This window comes from Sminthopsis crassicaudata, chromosome 2 (genome assembly GCF_048593235.1).
Source record: "Sminthopsis crassicaudata isolate SCR6 chromosome 2, ASM4859323v1, whole genome shotgun sequence".
Lineage (NCBI taxonomy): Eukaryota > Metazoa > Chordata > Mammalia > Dasyuromorphia > Dasyuridae > Sminthopsis > Sminthopsis crassicaudata.
This window is the reverse complement of record NC_133618.1, coordinates 565433858-565451737: the sequence shown is the minus strand read 5'-3', so window position 1 is coordinate 565451737 and position 17880 is coordinate 565433858. Positions and strand designations below refer to the sequence as shown.

The window sequence follows — 17880 nt, the reverse complement described above, 5'->3', positions numbered from 1 at the left end:
ACAATCTTGAGAGAACTAGAAGAAAAAGTATGGATGGTATAACACAAAGCCACTCCAAAAACCAAACGCAAAGCCTACTGCTGGAAGGCTAGGAGAGCCTCTTTCTAAAGACAGTGTTTCTTGGAACTAAGAGATGAAACGGGACTGTGCATCCCATCCTCTACAAGGGGCCTGTTGCTTCCATATGGCTCCACAGAGGAAGAACTAGAAGATAAAAGTTAAATCAAAACACACATACACACAGAGCCAGATATTTTCAAATGAGCTTTAATCAGTCAATGGCAACAGTTTCTAATAGGTGGTTTCAAATATAATCTAAGTCTATCCCAGTCCCTCCCTTTTCCCACCAACACAGTAACAGAGGTCAGAATATAGACATCCCTCCCTGTCCTGTCCAGCCAGCAATCCAAAATCTTTTAACCTGCTTTTTTCTTCCCCTCTTGTCAATTCTGGGCACAATGACTCCATTGCTGTAATTCCCAGCCAACCTGGAAAAGCTCAGAGGAAACTAGAAAGCCCCAGAAACAATAGGACCCGCTGCTGCCATATTAAATGCTAGGAAGTTAGTCTTCACAAACCATATCGGTCCTGATGTAAGTAAGGTCGTGGAAGATTAGCACTCTGCAATTTAAGTGAAGAAAATCCTCAGGAAAGGCAAACAATTACTATGTTATCTAAAATTTATATAGTTAACTCTCAATCATCTGCATAATGGTTAGAAGCAGTGTCAAAAATAAAATTAGTAAGAGCAGATAATCCCAGAGCAACTGATATCTGGCTTTGAATCACATCATGTGATTTTATTCATAACTGCATCTGGATCTAAGACATCCTTCAATCAGGACATATGAAAATCCATTTCATTCCTTTGACAGTTGGACACAAAGGAAAACCTCAGATTAAATCACTAGAGATGCAGAGAAAAGCAAATAAGCAAAAGCTGACTACAGCAACTATCACTGGCCAATCGATCAAGAAGCATTTTTTGAGTGCCTATGTGACAAGCATTGTTGGGCCTGAGGAGTCAAAAACAAAATGTCCCTAGTGGCCACAAAGATCCTACCATCTAAGAAACCTTTTATGCCCTCTCCCACACCACCTAAATAAAGCACCAGCATAAATGACCCACTGATTACCTGGCGACAGGGGATGAGGGATAAAGGATGGGGATTTTCAGGCAACTAGGAGGGTTAGGACTGGATCCCTAATTTCTTAACAGCCCAGGCCAATGTTCTATTAATTGATTATGAGGCAACAAGTGTTCCAGTGCCTGAAATGAGAATAAATAAAACTACCAGATAGTGATCACATCTGAGTCGGGGTCACCTGCTGGAATATTCAAGTCTAAACAATAAATAGTTCTGTCTAAGCCAAGGGTTCTTTCCCATGTTTTCTGGGAAATCCTAGCATGCTCAGACATTTCTAAAATGTGTTCTTAAGAGTGAAATGGCTCTTGAGAAGACTAAACACAAAAGCAAAGAGCTGAAAGAACTAAAGGGAGGAGTGTAAGAGGAGGAAGAAGCAAGAAGAAATGAGGGGAAAAACGAAGGGAAAGGAAATGTTCTTTAAAATGAAGTGAATTATTGCCAATCAATGTACATCAACATCAAATGTAATGAATGTACACCAAAGGGGATGATCTTTTCATAGGATTAAGTATTCTTCAAACCTAACCCGACAGTATATCCTTGTTCTCCAATTAATAGGTTTTACAACCAACTAGCTAGATGACCTTAGTCAAGTCAGTGCCTCCTAAGATTTTACTTTCCTCATCTATACAGAGATATCGGGGAAGCCCATGTGTATCAATATGCCACTGTTTTGGGGGTGATCCCATATAAGACTTCAGCACTAGTGATGGGGAAGAATTCCTGATTCAAGCCAATGGAAGTGTAGGAACACTGAAATCTGAGCAGTTTTCTCCTCTTCCTTCTAACACACCAGCAAGCATGTAAACAAGGTCATCAGACCATATAAACTATCACAGAATGACAGGAGGCTTCAGAGATGGATTAGTCCTTAGACATCGGTCCAACCCTCTCACAAAACAGAGACATGAAAAATTTAAACCAAGCCACACAAAGTAAGCAGCAGATATGAACTTCTATCCAATTTGGACTCAAAAGTTAGTCCTCCTATTATACGACACCTAAAAAGCTTAGAGGTGCTTCTGGGTGGATTTCTTTCCTCTTGTAATATTCATACTGGTCCATAGAAAGATTGTAGGAATTTAGAACTACTGGGGCTCAAACTCCTTTACTCCATTGTTGTAATAGAGAATTTCATACTTTTAGTCTGTTACAGCACCTATAACCTAAGCTCAAAACCCCAAAATTTTGCTGTAATTCCTCTACTCCCTGAGATCATAGGTCTGAGTTGGAAGGGACTTAGAGATCCATCTAGTCCAGTCCCCTCAATTTTATAGATAAGGAAACCCAAGCTTAGATCAGTTAAATGATTTGCCCAAGGTCACAGAGGCAGGTGACAGAAACAGGATGTAAACTAAGATCCACTGACTTTAAATCCAGTGTTCTCTGCCTGTAGCTGCAGCCTGCCCCTGAAAGGCAACGACAAGTACCCCCATTTTAGAGACGGGAATAAAAGTTTTGCATAGGAATAAGTACAAAGGAACAGTGAAAACACATACCCTGTGCACAGTATATTTTTAAAAACCAGAGTAACTCGAGGGTAGGGAGGTGATGCAGTTCATTGTGCATCATTGGCCCAAGATGAACACACAAGCTCTTGGAGGGTCTTGTGAATTTCACAAAACACTGTTCACCAGGAGACATCAAAAGCTGTAACCTCACCAGCAGGCTGGTTTGACAGTTTACTACCAATATGTCTTCCAAGTAATGTGGCTGAAACCAGAGGAAGCTGGCTTCTAGAATGTCCACAGAGGGTGGGGGGTTGGAGGAAGAAAGTCTCCAATCCACGGCATTCTAGAAGCCAAAGCCTTCTCATGCTACTACCTGACAAAGGATGCTAAATGGGAGATCTCTTCTGATCAGCCCATTGCCTCATTTGCATGAATGGGCCCAATGGCCAGAGTACCAAAAGAGCCATTCTTCCCACACATATTACAAGGCCAATTTTACTGGGTTACCCACAGAAACTCATACTCTTCCCACCCTGGGAGCCCTTCAATCATTTACAGCCTTCAGTCTCCTCTTCTAGCCAGAACTGATCTTCCATGTAGTGCTCTATGTCTGTGCCGCTGTCCTGAGGGCTTTCCTCACAATTTGAAGGGGGGCTGCTGGCCTTTTTCAGCTCCCACTGCACCTCGACCAGCCGGTAGAGCTCCATGGCAGTTGTAGCGTCTTCCACAGATGAATGCCCATGCCGGCCAACCTGTAGAAGAAAAAAGAATCAATGTCCTTGGAGGCTGAGGGAGATTATGAGCTCCCAGAGAACAGAGATATAGGCTGCACTGGTGGCTTCTGTCCAGGACCACAAAGGAGCAGACATTTTAACAAGTAATTCCTGATGGAGATGAACTGATTTTTGCATCTTTTTAGGGCAGAAAAAAAAGGCTAAATCCAGACAGAAACATAATTGAAAGGGTAAAATGGAAAGCTGGGAGAGACTGGGGCCTGTGAAGGACCTCAGAGGAATAAATGAGTAAAGGAAGGATCTGAGCTGGAAGGGACCTTAGAGGTCATCTATAGTCCAGCCCCCTCATTTTATAGATGAGGGGACAAGGCTCAGATTAGTTAAATGATTTGCCCAAGGTCATAGAGGTAGATGATAGAGGCTGGACTAGACAGGCTGGAAACTTGGGTCCATTGACTTTAAATCCAGTGTTCTCTCTCTGCATCTGTAGCCTGCCCTGGAATGGCAACAATTATAGAGATGGGAGTAAGGTTTGCAAAGGACTAAATACAAAGGAATAGTGAAAACATGCACCCTGTACATATTACATTTTTAAAAAACCAGAGTAACGTATCTCACAGGGCACAAATAAGGGGAAGGTAGGCACAGGCAAAGAGCACAGAATGTAGTAGTACTCGGGCCTGTGAAAAAAAGAAATCGTTGCCTAAAGTACCCTGGACAAGTTGGGGAAAAATGGAATTTCAAGAAAAAGTAAACCACAAATAGTAATGGAGAGGGAGAGATTCAAATCTCAATCCTGCCATTTTATAGCTTTAGGTGTTTATTTACAAAAAGAGACTCCAAATCCAGGATCCTATGATCACACACACACACACACACACACACACACACTCTCTCTCACTCTCTCTCTCTCTCACTCTCTCTCTCTCTCTCTCTCTCTCTCTCTCTCTCTCTCTCTCTCTCTCTCTCTCAGATTGACACAGACACAGAAAGAGACAGAGGGGTATTTCTTCAGGTTATAGCCACACCTGGGACTACCACCCCACCTGATATGCCATAAGCTTTAGCTCCCATTCTACAATGTGAATTCTCATTTGTCTATCCATTCCTTCCTCCCCCCAACCTTCACACACCTGGATTTTTTTGTTCAGCAGCTGCAGGGCCAGGTTCTTGAGAGAAGAGGATTGGGCTCGGACAGGGAAACCAGTTTGGTTGATTAGGCTAGGGACAGAAAGGGTGTCCCGAGTTTGTCTGCGGGGATGGAAGTATTTGAGAGCCCGGAAGTCATTATGGAGTGCGTGGCCCACCACCAACTTGCCCTTCAGCAGTTTAAGGATCTAAGAAATGTGAAATGCATCAATGAGATTCTTACCACTTTACCAATGAATACCTGCTATAAGTGGGCAGCATCTTTTAAGGGTTCAAGGAGTGCCCCAGGGAGAGAACAGGCTTGTAAGAGGATCCATGACTACCCTCCTCCTAGGGTCCTTGTCCCACACCTGATCGACCATTCTAGTGTAAGAATACAGTCTGATATCTCTTATGAAGAGGATTCCATCTACTAACTGTTCAGGGCTTATTGGACAATAATCGCAACTTAGTCATATTCTACATATCTTATTGATTTCTTTCCTTTCCCAGACTCATACATGGCATAGCAGATAGAGTGGAATCTAGAAGACCTGAGTTCAAATCCCACATCAGACACTTAACTATGTGACTGGTAAATCATAATCCCATTCAATCTTTCCTCATCAGTAAAATGGGAATAATAACAACTTATCCCATAGGGTTACTGCAAGACTAAAATCAAACAGCATATGTAAACTATCTGGCAAATCTTAAAGCATTATATACATGACAGTTAATGGGAGTTTATATTATAGCCTGTTTTGAATATGTATAAAACTTGTCTCCTTAACTAGATTATAAAGGAGTATGCTTTTCCTACTTATTCCACCCCTTCCTAATTCCCCAGCTTTTGATGCTTTTCCTCTTATCTGGCCTAACCCATCTTCTTCCAAAGTATCTAGTCTAGGACAACTTCTTCTAGTGGAGTGAGGATTTTTCCTCATCCTCCATTTATTAACCTATCTAAAGCCATTTACTGAGCACTACACACCCCACAGTATGTTAGAAGATGCTATACTGAACTGGTGATTTCACTAAAATTCCAGAAGAAATTCCCTCTTCTACTATAAGCTGGCCCTTCTCTACAACTTTTAGTCTTGGAGAGTTGCCTAGAGAATTGGGAGATTCAGTGATTTCCTCAAAGTTATGGCCAGTAAGGGCCACAAGAAATACTAAGTTTTCCTGACTTTGAGGCCGGCTTTCTTTGCACCATTTGACATCACTAGCCTCTATTACTGGGGGTAGGAGGATACAACAGTCTAAAGTCATTCTGAAAGCTAGTCTATCTTCCACATGATGAAACCAGGACAATAATCCTCTTTGGAGAAAAACCACTAGGGGTCCCTTAATACTTAGCCCATCAGCAGAACTTTCCGCAGTCATGTTCCTACCTCCTTCTGTGCCACCCTGAAGGGGATAGCATTCTGCATATGCCGGCGGGTTATACCGCTCCAGCGGGTCCGATAATCCACAATGGGTGTCTCAGGCCGGATGTATTTGTCATACAGAACATCCCCGTAGTAGCTCACCACTGAGCATCGGGCCAGCTCACTCACCCGCCCTCCAGGGCCAGTGCCCACCATCTCACAGTCAATGGCCACACACTTGTTGGGCACAGCGTGGCCAGAAGTAGTGCTTCTGCTGGGTTCAATCTTCTGAATGGGCTTTTTTCTGGGCTGGGTGGCAGGATGTACATTATTCCTGGTCCTCTCTGTTTCCTCTAGAACCTCTGAGCTGGCCAAATGGAAGGTGCCCTCTGACTCCAGGGGGGTACTCAGCACCCCTCGCTTCTCCAGAAGGGCCTTGTGCATCATGAAGCGCTGGTGCCGCCGGCTCCTCCTCTTGTGCCGCCAGCGGGGTGCATCCTTGCCACTGGAGTTGGTAAAAGGCGTGCTCGAGCACTGAAAGTATTTGGAGCTTTCTTTTGGTGCCATTCCTGCCAGCTCAGTGACGGGAGTATGGGTGGCCATCTCTCTATCAGGCTGTGACCCACTATTGCTCAGTGCCCTAGGAAAGGGATAACAGAAAAGTCAAAGAAATCACTAGAACTCATTCGATCATTAGAGTTACAAGGGATCATGGAAAGGACTTTATCTGCCCCCTCTATCCACTTCATAGTTGTGTCAGTTGAACCCCAGAAGGAAATCTGCCCTGTCATTAAGTACAGGATCACACATATAGTAAATATCAGAACCTAGATCTCCACATTTAAATCAGATAGGGATGAACTGTTTCCTCTCCGGTACAATGGGAACACTGATGGAATCTTTAGATACATACCCCTGAGTTTTGTTTACTTGAGGATACTGCTTGTCAACTCCTCCCTTTCACTGTTACTAAAGAAACCCCATGTACAACTTGCTGATGGACGAAAGCTGGTTAGATCAGGCCTCCTCCCCCAGAGATAGAAGCAGGGCACATAGACAAAAACTGCTACAAATAAAAAAGGGAAGAGAGACTGCCACATCAAGGAGTTTAAATTCAGCACAAACAGGGGAATTATGGTTATAGACAAGACAGAGGAAGAAGGAATTTGAAGTGTGGAATGAAAGCCAAAACCTTTGGCATCAGAGGGGTTCTGGAGGATGCAGGTGGGAGAGGTAGCCCCAGGCATGACTACAGCCAACCCTTCAGTTTTGAAAATATAGTGAGTTGAAACCAAATGAACGTACCCTCTTTCCAAAAGCAATCTGATTACAGATTCAGAACTAGAAATGAAGAGGGATCATGAGAGGGAAAGGAGATGAGGCACTAAGACGGCTGTCCAAAAAAAAAGAAACATGGTCATGGGTCTACCTGAAATAGTCAGCCAAGTGAGTCACTCACCAGTCAAGGATAGTGGGAGCCCCAGATCAAAGTTTTTACTCATGACTGGTATTCAAAGGTAATAGGCTCTAGGAACCCTAACAGGATTGAGCCAATGAGTCTGGATACAACTTCCTGGGTTTTGTCTGTGTGTACTGCTTTGCTTCCCCAAACCCAGTCCCATCAAGGCTGCCAGTGAGACTGCAGCATGTCTCCTGGAATCATTTGGTGAAAATTTCCCTCACTGTTTTATATACTATGAATAATCCCTGTACTTAAGAGGTGACTGTCAGTATTTCTATCCTTGTCAGATCAATAATACTCAATATCATAAGTTTTTTAATTTTTCCTGGTTAACACTTTCTATACCATCTCTAGATTTTATGGATCTCATGTTTATAAACTGTGGTCAAAATTCACCTCTTCTAATTAACCTATATTAATCATTGTCATTATACTCCCATCCATATTTTTGCCTTTTTGTTATTTTAAACATTTTAATGGGTTCAAGAGTCTTTTGACTCCTACCTCTTAACCTTAGTTCAGGCAAGTCACCCAATCTTTTTGAGAGTTTTCTCCTCATCCTATAGTTGAGGAAACTGAAACCCTGAAAATGACTTTCCCCAAGTTAGAAAATAGTGGTGATGTGGTAAATAGGTAATTCCTAAGGATTTTCAGTCCTTAGGAATATTGTGGTAATAATTTGGCCTTGAGAATGACATAGGAGAAAGCCCAATAATAGAAGAGATCCCAACACTTTAAAAGAAAGCCCAGATCATGCAGTCTTGGGAATGATGTAATCACCTTAAGAAATGTAGGTTTGGGGAGTAATATGGCACAGCCTGGGAAAATGAGTGTGAAGAAAGGGAATTGGGCCTGATATCGTTATTCCACTAAACTATCTTTCAAGGATGCCTGCTTGTCATTCAAAAGTCTAGGCTGCTATTCCATACCTGAACTCAGACAAGGAATACTTTTTAGTTTAAGAAAAAGGGTTGTTAGCCCCTGTTACCAAACTTCCCACCCATTATCCCAATCATGGGATAATCTTTTTCTGTTCTCTCCAGAAATTTAACTGTTTGCTCTTTGCTTTTTGCCATCTTCCTTTCTAGGAATTTAGACTGCTTTAATTGACATTACAATTACAATAAAAATCTGCCTCTCGACTTGGAGATTATCTAATGCTCTAAATTTCTTTGGGTCAAAGGCCCAGAATACCAATATTCTGGAGTTCCCCTGAACGCCAATAGTAGAAGTAGTGGAGCTGAGATTTGTTATTTTCCCTGACCTTATCTCAAAGATTTCTCTTATAAGCCATATCTGGCAGAATTAGAGTACTTCTTCAGGCCCATGTATAGCAGGCAGAAATCCTAGGGACCAGTAAGATTTCCCTACTTCCATTCAGATCCTTTTTTCCAGCCTGTTGCCTGAAAGGAACAGATCCTAAGTTTGAACTGAACCAAGTGTTTTTTCTAGGGGAGTAGAGATGAGCAACAGAGAGACAGTACAGCAGGATGACACACATGAATTATACTCATTTGTGAGTTTTATACATCCCCACCCTGAAGCAGTCAGACTTGATTCACAATCTCATTTAGTCATTTTCCTTCAGGTCAAGAATCTAGTAGATTGACTGACTGACCTTACCTGAATTTTACTTACAGTGCAAGTGTAATAGAAAAACCCTAAACAGGAATCAGGGACATCTAGATTCTATTTTTAACTTTTCCATTTAGTAACTGTCACTTTGGCCAAATCATTTAGCCTTGGTAAGTAAGCCTTGGTTTCCTCATCTGCAATGTAGCAAAGACCCAATTTAAAGAGTTTTGATAGCAGTGCTTTTTCTTCCTACCATGCAACTGAAGACTGAGAGGCACTGAGAAATGAAATAACTGAGAACCCCCTCATCCCCCTGTGTAAATTAGTCACCAGAACTGGCTTGCTGAAAACTCTGCCGAGGCCATGAGGAAGGCCACAGCCCTTTTAACGTGTTCTCTTTATTTTCAGACACTACACATTAATTTCCCAATGTATCCCTGACTGCAAAATCAATACAATTATCTGGTAACCTAAAAACTAAATAAACATGAGCCACCTGACCTTCTTTGGGCTCTGTAGAAGTCGGGAGGTTTATAAGTGGGGCAGAGACTGAGCTCTAGCGGGCAACCCCTAAAGCTGTTTCAGTAGGATCCCTACATAAAATCACTGTCAGGTACATACTGATAGACAGTAAGACACCTTTGGAGAGAAGGTAACTATGGCAGGAAAGTTTGGGAATCCAAGTTGAGGATCCGGGAAATAAATCGTGAATAAAGTGTAAGAGAATCTGAGTTTGCCTGGATAGAGGCTTACAAGGAACCAGGAGGTAACATTCTAGACTGTCACCCTGCCAAATGATAGGAAAAGCATGCGGTCAGACTACCCAGCTTGGCCCCCTCCCCTCTGGAACGGTTTTCTTCTCAGCTAAGTGAGGAGTTTAGACTAAGCACATGGGGCCACTGGAAGGAAGCGAGGGAGTGATCTATTCCAACTTCTTAGTGTAACAGATGTGCAGAAAACGGGACTCAGACACTAAGGGATCTGCCCATGACCATGTATGTAGCGGCGGTGGAGCCCGAACCCAGACTGCCGATTTCCTTCTCAGAAATCATTTCCTTCCTAATCCTAAAGGCTGAAATTTCATTCTATTACGATACTTATGCTCTTTAGATTTCAGTGACTGGACTTTACATGAGAAATCATCCCACAGAAGAGGTGAAACTGACTGCTATGACCTCATCAAGGGATGGGCTCTCTGGGTTCAGAGTAAGTTATTAGTGCTGACAGACCTCTGGGTGACTAATGCTCGGAATGGCAGTGCAGACTTGGCGCACTCTAATCGGGACCTCAGAGGGGCTTCAGTAAGGACGAGTCATTGGCCAGGCTCTTTCCTCGTCTTCTGGACCCAATTCACCACCACCATCCCAGAACTCTGGAGCATCCAAACAACATAATTCTCGAATGGCAGGAGGCACTACTATAATCTGTAATCACGGGTTCTGGGTTCAAATCTTACTTCTGCTTTGTGTTTGTCCCTTTGCTCCTGAAGAAAACCGCCACATCAGAGAGGGGGTGCCAGGCATGACATGCAGGTGAGCAGATTTTGAGGGAGGGAAGGAGGGCTGTGCCAGGTCACTTGCTCCGAAGCCTTCTGGGTCCAGTGGTTAAATACACATCAGAACCGGAGAAAGCCCCCGGATGCAAAGATAGCCTTCAATAGGTCTCAAGTCCGACTGAGGCCACACCCCTTCAACAATTAAGGCTAAGCAGAAATCGAGGCAAAGACTGCCCATTTTCACTTAGTGAAAAACGAACAAAAATGACATAAACCAATCTGGGAGAAGGCCTTCCGGGAAAAAGGCTGCAACTTCCATTGGCTCTGGGGACCCTGAGCAAGTTGCTCTGCCCCTCCAGACCCGTGTCCTCTGCAAAACTGGGAGACTGGCTAGGAGGTAAGTTTTATGGAAGACGAAGGTCGAGTCTCCCAAAGAGAGGCCTCCGGGCGGGTGGGCAGCCTTCCAACGGAAACTCCCGGAGCCACAAGGTGGGACCCAAATGATCTTTTTTTTTTTCTTTTACTTAAAGCCCCCAAAAGCCCCTTGTAGGTCCTCTAGGCCACTGCACCCTTAGAGCAGGGGAAGCTGAGGCCAGATTAGGCAGTGTGGCGCTATGGAAAGAGCATGGATTTGGGGTCATGAGGTCAGGCTGGAGAAACTGGAAAGCCCCAGAGAGGGACCTGGCTCGCCACAGTAACCAGTACCAGAGACGGCACTGACGTCAGGTGCTCTGATTCCGAGAGCCCAGGTTTTCTGCCGCACCTCGAGTCAGGGAACCCAAGTTCAAATCCTTCCTCGAACCCTGACCTCGGATATGCCGGTTAAACCTTTGGGGGCGGGGCGGGGCGGGGGGGAGTGTCTCCATTTCTTCCTCGGTAAAGTGAAAGGTCCGGCCGAGATGCCCCCAGTGCCGCTTCCTCCCGCTCGGGGGAGGGTGGAATCCCTCTCGGCCCACCCTCCCTGCCGGGGCTCTCTGCCGGCTCAGATACGCGTGGCCGGGCGGCTCCGCCAGGGGCCCGATCGGGGAGCGTGAGGCCCCCACACCCGGCCCTGCCCCGGCCCCCAGCCGCACGCCGCTCCCGGCCAGGCCTTGCCCCGCCCCGCCCCGAGGCCCCGCCGTCCCCAAGGGTCTCCTCCTAGCTCAAAGTCCTGACTCCCTTCCCCAGAGGCTCTGCATTCCGCCCCGAGCCCCCGACTGCACAACTTACCGGACTCCCACCAGTCCCTCTTCCGGCCTCCACATGGTCGCGCGGAAGGCAGTGGCTCCCACATGCCCGGACTAGCCCGGCTTCTGCTCGCAAGGGATTGGCTCCCGCTACTGTACCACCCACCCCCAAGCTCCTCTGATTGGTCACTAGATTGGCATTCGCGAGCCGGCTGGAAGCCGGAGGAGGCGTGGCTTCGGGGAAGGGGCGGGGCTTTCCTGGATCCTCGGGCTTATCTTTAGTGCGGATTTAAAGGTAAAGGCTACGGGAGCGGGGCAACGCACAATAATGAAGGAAAAGGGAGAAAACTTCGGAACTCCGAGCTTCACTTTAGGGACTGACAATGAAAGGTGGTGGACCCTAAATACGAAAAAGGACACTTCTGAAGAAAAGGAGTGGACCCCAGACCCGGAAAGGGCCACGCGCTTTCTGTTATGGCCACTGTAGGGAGTTTGATATTTCGAGAGAATTCTTGAGGGGGGGAGGGGAGCAGGGAGTTTGATAAATGACAGGTTCTCAGAAAAAAAAAAAAAAAAGAATGAATGAAAAAAGAAACACCTAATTTTTTTTCCCCTGAGGCCGGAGTTAAGTGACTTGCCCAGGGTCACACAGCGAAGTGTCTGAGATTAGACTTGAACTGGGGTCCTCCTGGTTTAAGGGCTGGTGCTCTATCCACTGCGCCACCTAGCTGCCCCAAGAAACGCTTTCAAAAATAAAAATTTCAGAGTATAATCGCCAGTCTCCTCTTTTTCACTCAGCCTCCCACGTGTTTTTTGCCGTTGCTTTAACCCAGTGATTCTCAAACTTTCTGGTTTCAGGACCCCTTTGCACTCTTAAAAATTAATGAAGATCCCAAAGAACTTGTGGTTATTCCCCATGTTAAAGCTTTAAACTGGTAATTGAAAAATAGTTAATTTATACTAAAACAACAGTAATAAATTACATGTTAAGCAATGTATTTGTGAAAATTGTTTCCTAATGCAAAAAAAATCAGTGAGGGGAGTAGCGTTGTTTTACAAGTTTTTGCAACTCTTTTTTGAGTCTGACTGGATAGAGATCGTGGAATTCTCCTGTCTGCTTCCGCGTTCAGTCTGCTGTAGAGGAAAAACGGAAGAAGATCTGGCTCGACACAGATAGGGAGATGGGGAAGGGAGGAGTATTTTAATAGATAAATAATACCAAATATTAAATATAAACATATATATATGTAAAATATAAATTAATATAAAAGTATTTGGCTTCATTGACCCCAAAAAAGTTTTCTCCGAGGGGATTTCTAGGGGACCTCCAGGGATCATGGGACCACACTTAAAGGTCTCTCCCCTAATCCCTGCCTTTTGATTCCGGAATCTAAACTAGAGCCGAGTGGAGAGGGCTAAGAGTGGCTGAATAAGTTATAGTATATAAAAGTAATGGAATATTATCCATAAAAAGGATGAGCAAGCTAATTTTAGAAAGGCCTGGGAAGATTGACACACATTGATGCTGAGCAAAACAACCAGAATCAGGAATACGGTGTGCACATAACAGCAATATTGTGTGACCATCGGCTGTGAAGGACTTGGTTCTTCTCAGTGGTTCAGGGATCCAGGCAATCCTAATAAACTTTGCACAGACGTGTCATCTGCATCCAGAGAGAGGACTGTGGGAAATGAATGTAAATCAACATGCGCTATGTTCATTTTTTTTCTATTTTTTTTCCCTTCTTGTGGTTTTTCCCTTTTGTTCTGATTTTTCTCTCCCAACATGATTCCTAAAGAAATGTGTATTTTTTTTAGAAATCTACATATATAACCAGAAAAAAGAAAATAATAATAAAAATCATTTTAAAAATGGGTTAGTAAAATGATGAAGGGGATGGTGACTGGGAAGACTAACACTGATGAAGAGTGAAATAAGCAGAACCTAAAAAACAAATTATATAGTAGCCATAATACTGTAAAACCAAACAACTTTGAAAGACTTTAAAACTCTGATCAAGATTTCACAAAGGCCGAGAGAGACTGAACTGATGCTGAGTGAAATGAACAGGACCAGGAGATTGTTGTACATGGCAACAAGAATACTATCTGATGTCAATTCTGATGGGCGTGGCCATCTTCAACAATGAGATGAACCAAATCAGTTCCAATAGAGCAGTAATGAACTGAACCAGCTACACCCAGCAAAAGAACTCTGGGAGATGATTATGAATTATGAGAAAGAATTCCCAATCCCTCTAATTTTGTCCGCCTGCATTTTTGATTTCCTTCACAGGCTAATTGTACACTATTTCAAAGTCCGATTCTTCTTGTACAGCAAAACAACTGTTTGGACATAGAAAAAAACAAAACAAAACAAAAAAACTCTGATCAATACTATTTCATATGCTCTGGTCTCTTAGTTTGTCCTCTTTCCACTTAGTTTGTCCACTTTCCTTTCCTATCTTGAGAAGATAAAAAGATGCCATTGCTTTTATTCTCTGTTTATCTCTTGGCTTAGCCTGACCTTCCTGAAAGGAAAGGAGGAAAAACCTATTTCCTTAGCTCCCTACACTAGTTCCTATCCAGAACTGTCTAAGAACCTGAAAGCATAGAACCCTAAAATTGAATACCTAGGGATTTTATCAGCCTTTCAGAATTAAGAACTCATTTGACAGTGATTAAAAAAACACCCAAGCCCATCATATCCAGACCATCCAAATGATCCTGAAATGCTCCTCTTTCATTATGCAAAATCCATTCACATATACCCCTCCTCATCACTGACTGCAATGCTCCATTCTGAAGCTATTTATCTTCTTCTCTGTGCTCCCTGGAATACATGCTCAATAGCAAATACTTTAATCTTAAAAACCTTTCCTTTCCCATTACCTTCAACTCCTGGCTCTCACTGGGACCTAGATACCTATGTGTAAAGGGCAGGAACGCTGGAGAAATCAGCTCAGTATGATTGATTTAATCCTACAACAAGGTGTTAAATCAGTGGAATTGATAATACAATGATTCTCTAGTTTACTTAGCATGGTAATGTAATAGTTCTACAATTGATGCAATTGTAATAGAGTATTTAAACCTAGGACAAAGTCAGCCACAGAGATTCCATTTTTGATCAGGTGATTCTCCTGCCTCCTACACTTTGGAAGAGACTAGTTCAGACTGAGAAACTGAAGGAGACAATAAAGACTTTAGACTCTATTCCTGACTATTCTCATGGTTATTATTCTGTTGAGACCAAGTCTAGTCCCGAGACCTCCAGAAAGCTAACCAGGACATTACATCTATGGTCTACAAACATAACCATGTCTCCCCTACCCTCACTTGATCCATCCATGCTTGCTAGTGATGGTGCCATTTCTTTCCTCTGTTTTGTGAGAAAACTACTTGAGAAGACTTTTCATAATAAATGCTTCCACTTTCTTTCCTTTTCTTTCCTCTCCTTTCACTCACTTCTTCATTTTCTATAATCTGATATCCCACCTCATCATTTAAACAAAAATGTTCTCTCCAAAGTCACTAACAATATTAATCACCAAGTCTGGTGTTTGGTTTTTTTTTCCCTTGTTGTTTTTTTATTTATTTATTTATTTATATTTCCTTTGACATGTCTGTCACCTCTTCTTTATATTCTCTCCTCTCTAGGTTTTTGTTGTCCCCATCTTTCCTGGTACCTATATGATCATTCCTTCTTAGTCTCCTTTACTGGATCTTCATCTAGATAATACCCACTACCCTGGGTGGCCTGAGGCCTTTCTCTTTTTCCTCTATTCTATTTTATTTGATCTCACCAGTTTCCATAAGATTCGATTATCACTATGCTAATGATTCTCAAATCTATTTATCCAGTCCTAACCTCTCTGCTGATCTCTCATATCCCATCTCCAACTGCCTATTAAATATCCCAGACTAGATGAATATGGAAGTTAAACTCATGTCCAAAACTGAACCCATTATTTTCCCTCCAAACCCTTCTCTCTCCTTCTCTCTTAATGTTGAGAATGTCATGTTCATGGCACCTACCTGATGTTATCATGTCCTCTTTGAGACTAAAGGAAAACAACCTTTGAGAGTAGAGTAGCCATACTGAGCCAACTGGTCAGTTGGGTCCTTCTTTCCCTTCTTTCTTCTTTCCCTCCCTTCCTTCCTTCCTTTCATCCTTCCCTTCCTTCCCTTCTCTCCTTCCTTACCCCCTTCTTTCTTTCCTTCCTCCCTCCTTTCTTCCCTTTCCTCTTCCCTCCCTCTCTCTCTTCCTTCTTCTTTTCCTTCTTTTCCCTTACTTTTGTTTTTATAAAATATCATACCCTTATCTGCAGATATTCTTAAAATATACATATTTTTAAATCTCTGAACCCTCCCAAGGGTTTACTAGCTGGATTTCTTAAAGACTATGTCTTAAAATCCGATCACTCTGATTAATTGATCAGCCAAAAGTATGCCATAGACAAAGTCTCAATTGATCATTATTTGGGTTCTGATTGACTCACAGTGAATGTTAATAGCAATTATTTTTGTTGGGTCAGAAAGCCTGAGGGTCTTCTCCTCCCAGATTGATTGATTGATTGATTTATCTGACCATCTACCTATCTATCTATTTGACTAGGGGAAAGAGACCATTCTTTGCCTCAATTGTTACTTAGCCTTATTCCCAGAATGAGTATGGTCTCAGTCAATCTGAAACATGTTAAGATTTTAGCTTAAAAAGGCCAGGATCTCTCACTGCATCCAGGGTCATCTCCAGTCATCCTGATTTATATCTGGCCATTGGACCCAGATGGCTCTGGAGGGGGAAATGAGACAGGTGACCTTGCACAGTGCTCCCTCACTTAAATCCAATTCACTTGCACATCATCCCTTCCCTGATGTCTTGGTCCTCTTTGAGAATTTAAGGATAAACAGCAACATCTCTTGCCAGATCATGTGGGATGTCTACTTCAATATGGTGCTTTTATCCCTAAATAATACTATCTAAGAGGCAGACAGCAGGTGCTATTGAAAGCATGGGGTTCTGTGGGAAGTTGCTGTCTTTCATCCTCAAAGAAGATCAAAATGTCATCAGTGCAGCATCAGAGAAGATGCTGTGTTCCATGAACAAAGCAGAAGTTAACAAGAAATTTGATGGCTCAGGATATAGTCTTTGACATCTGATTGAACTCAAAGCACTCCACAGCAACCCCATCAACCACCTTCCTGGTTGTTGGTACAAATTATTCTCATTTGTCCATTTAGCAAGGGGAAATTTTCTATGTTTAGACACTCCCTATAATTCAAAATTTCTTAAACTGTGAGTTGCAACTCCATGTGGGGTTGTATGGCTGAATGTTGGAGGTGGTCATGAAATTGTGATTTATCATCAATAAATGTTTGATTTGTATACTTATTTTATATGCCCATCTACCCAGCATTGCATTAAAATCTCTAGAACAAAAAAGGGTTGTGAGTTGAAAAAGTGTATAAAGCCTGATCCTATCTCACCTATGGGTTTAAGGCCAGTCAGACCATAATGTGAACAACCAGACAGGGACATAAATTAAAAACTAGAATTGGGTAGATGGAAGCTAATGATTCTATGAGACATCAAGAATCAGTCAAGAAACTAAAGAGAATGAAAAATGGAAGAAAATATAAAATACCTCATTGGAAAAACAGTCAACCTGGAAAATAGATACAGGGGGAACAATTTAATTGGCCTACCTGAAAGCTATGACTAAAAAAAAAGGAGCCTGGATAGCATTCTTCAAGAGATTATCAAGCAAAATTTCCCTGATATACTAGAAACAAAGGCAAAATAGTTATTGAAAGTTATCTCTAGTTATCTCTAGAAAGATATCATCCAAGGAAAACACTAATTGTTGCAAAACTCCAGAACTATAATTTCAAGAAAAAAAACTGTAAGCTGCCAGAAAAAAAAGAAAACAAAAGAATTCAAATATCAAGGAACCATCGTTAGGATTACCCAGAATCTGTCAACTTCTACAATAAAGGATTGGAGGACCTGGAATACCATATTCCAAAAGACAAAGGATCTGGGATTACAACCAAGAATCAGCTACGCAGTGAGACTGAGCTTCATCTTGCAGGGAGGAGATGGATCTTTAATGAAGTAGGAGACTTTTAATCATTTCTATTGGAAAAAAAACATAACTAAACAGAAAATTTGATCTCCAAATACAGTACTTAAGAGAAGCATAGAAAGGTAAAGGGGAAAGAAAAAACATTTTATTTAAAGATTAAAATGTTTACATTTTTAGGCGGAAAATCATACTTCTAACTCTTGATAACTATAACTTTTATTAGGCTAGTTAAAGAAAGCATCCATAGATAGAAGATGTGGGT

The 17880-nt window shown here is 42.6% G+C and overlaps 1 protein-coding gene across 4 annotated transcripts in view; it reads right to left on the bottom strand.

Moving 5' to 3' along the window:
• Positions 1-11668, bottom strand: part of AEN (apoptosis enhancing nuclease) — a 28313-nt gene extending 16645 nt beyond the window's left edge. Inside the window, exons 1-4 of one of the 4 annotated variants that reach the window (XR_012486999.1) lie at positions 11573-11668; positions 5856-6471; positions 4467-4670; positions 3156-3351 (exon numbers count right to left, since the gene is read on the bottom strand). Coding sequence is in view for 3 of the 4 variants with exons in the window: in XM_074295116.1 (XP_074151217.1) it covers positions 3148-3351; positions 4467-4670; positions 5856-6471; positions 11573-11607 (1059 nt within the window). In the remaining variant the exon portion in view is untranslated. Of the gene's footprint in view, positions 1-253; positions 3352-4466; positions 4671-5855; positions 6472-10324; positions 11195-11572 lie in introns of those variants that run through there. The other 3 variants (XM_074295116.1, XM_074295117.1, XM_074295119.1) reach the window with 3 other exon arrangements.
• Positions 11669-17880: the final 6212 nt, after the last annotated feature.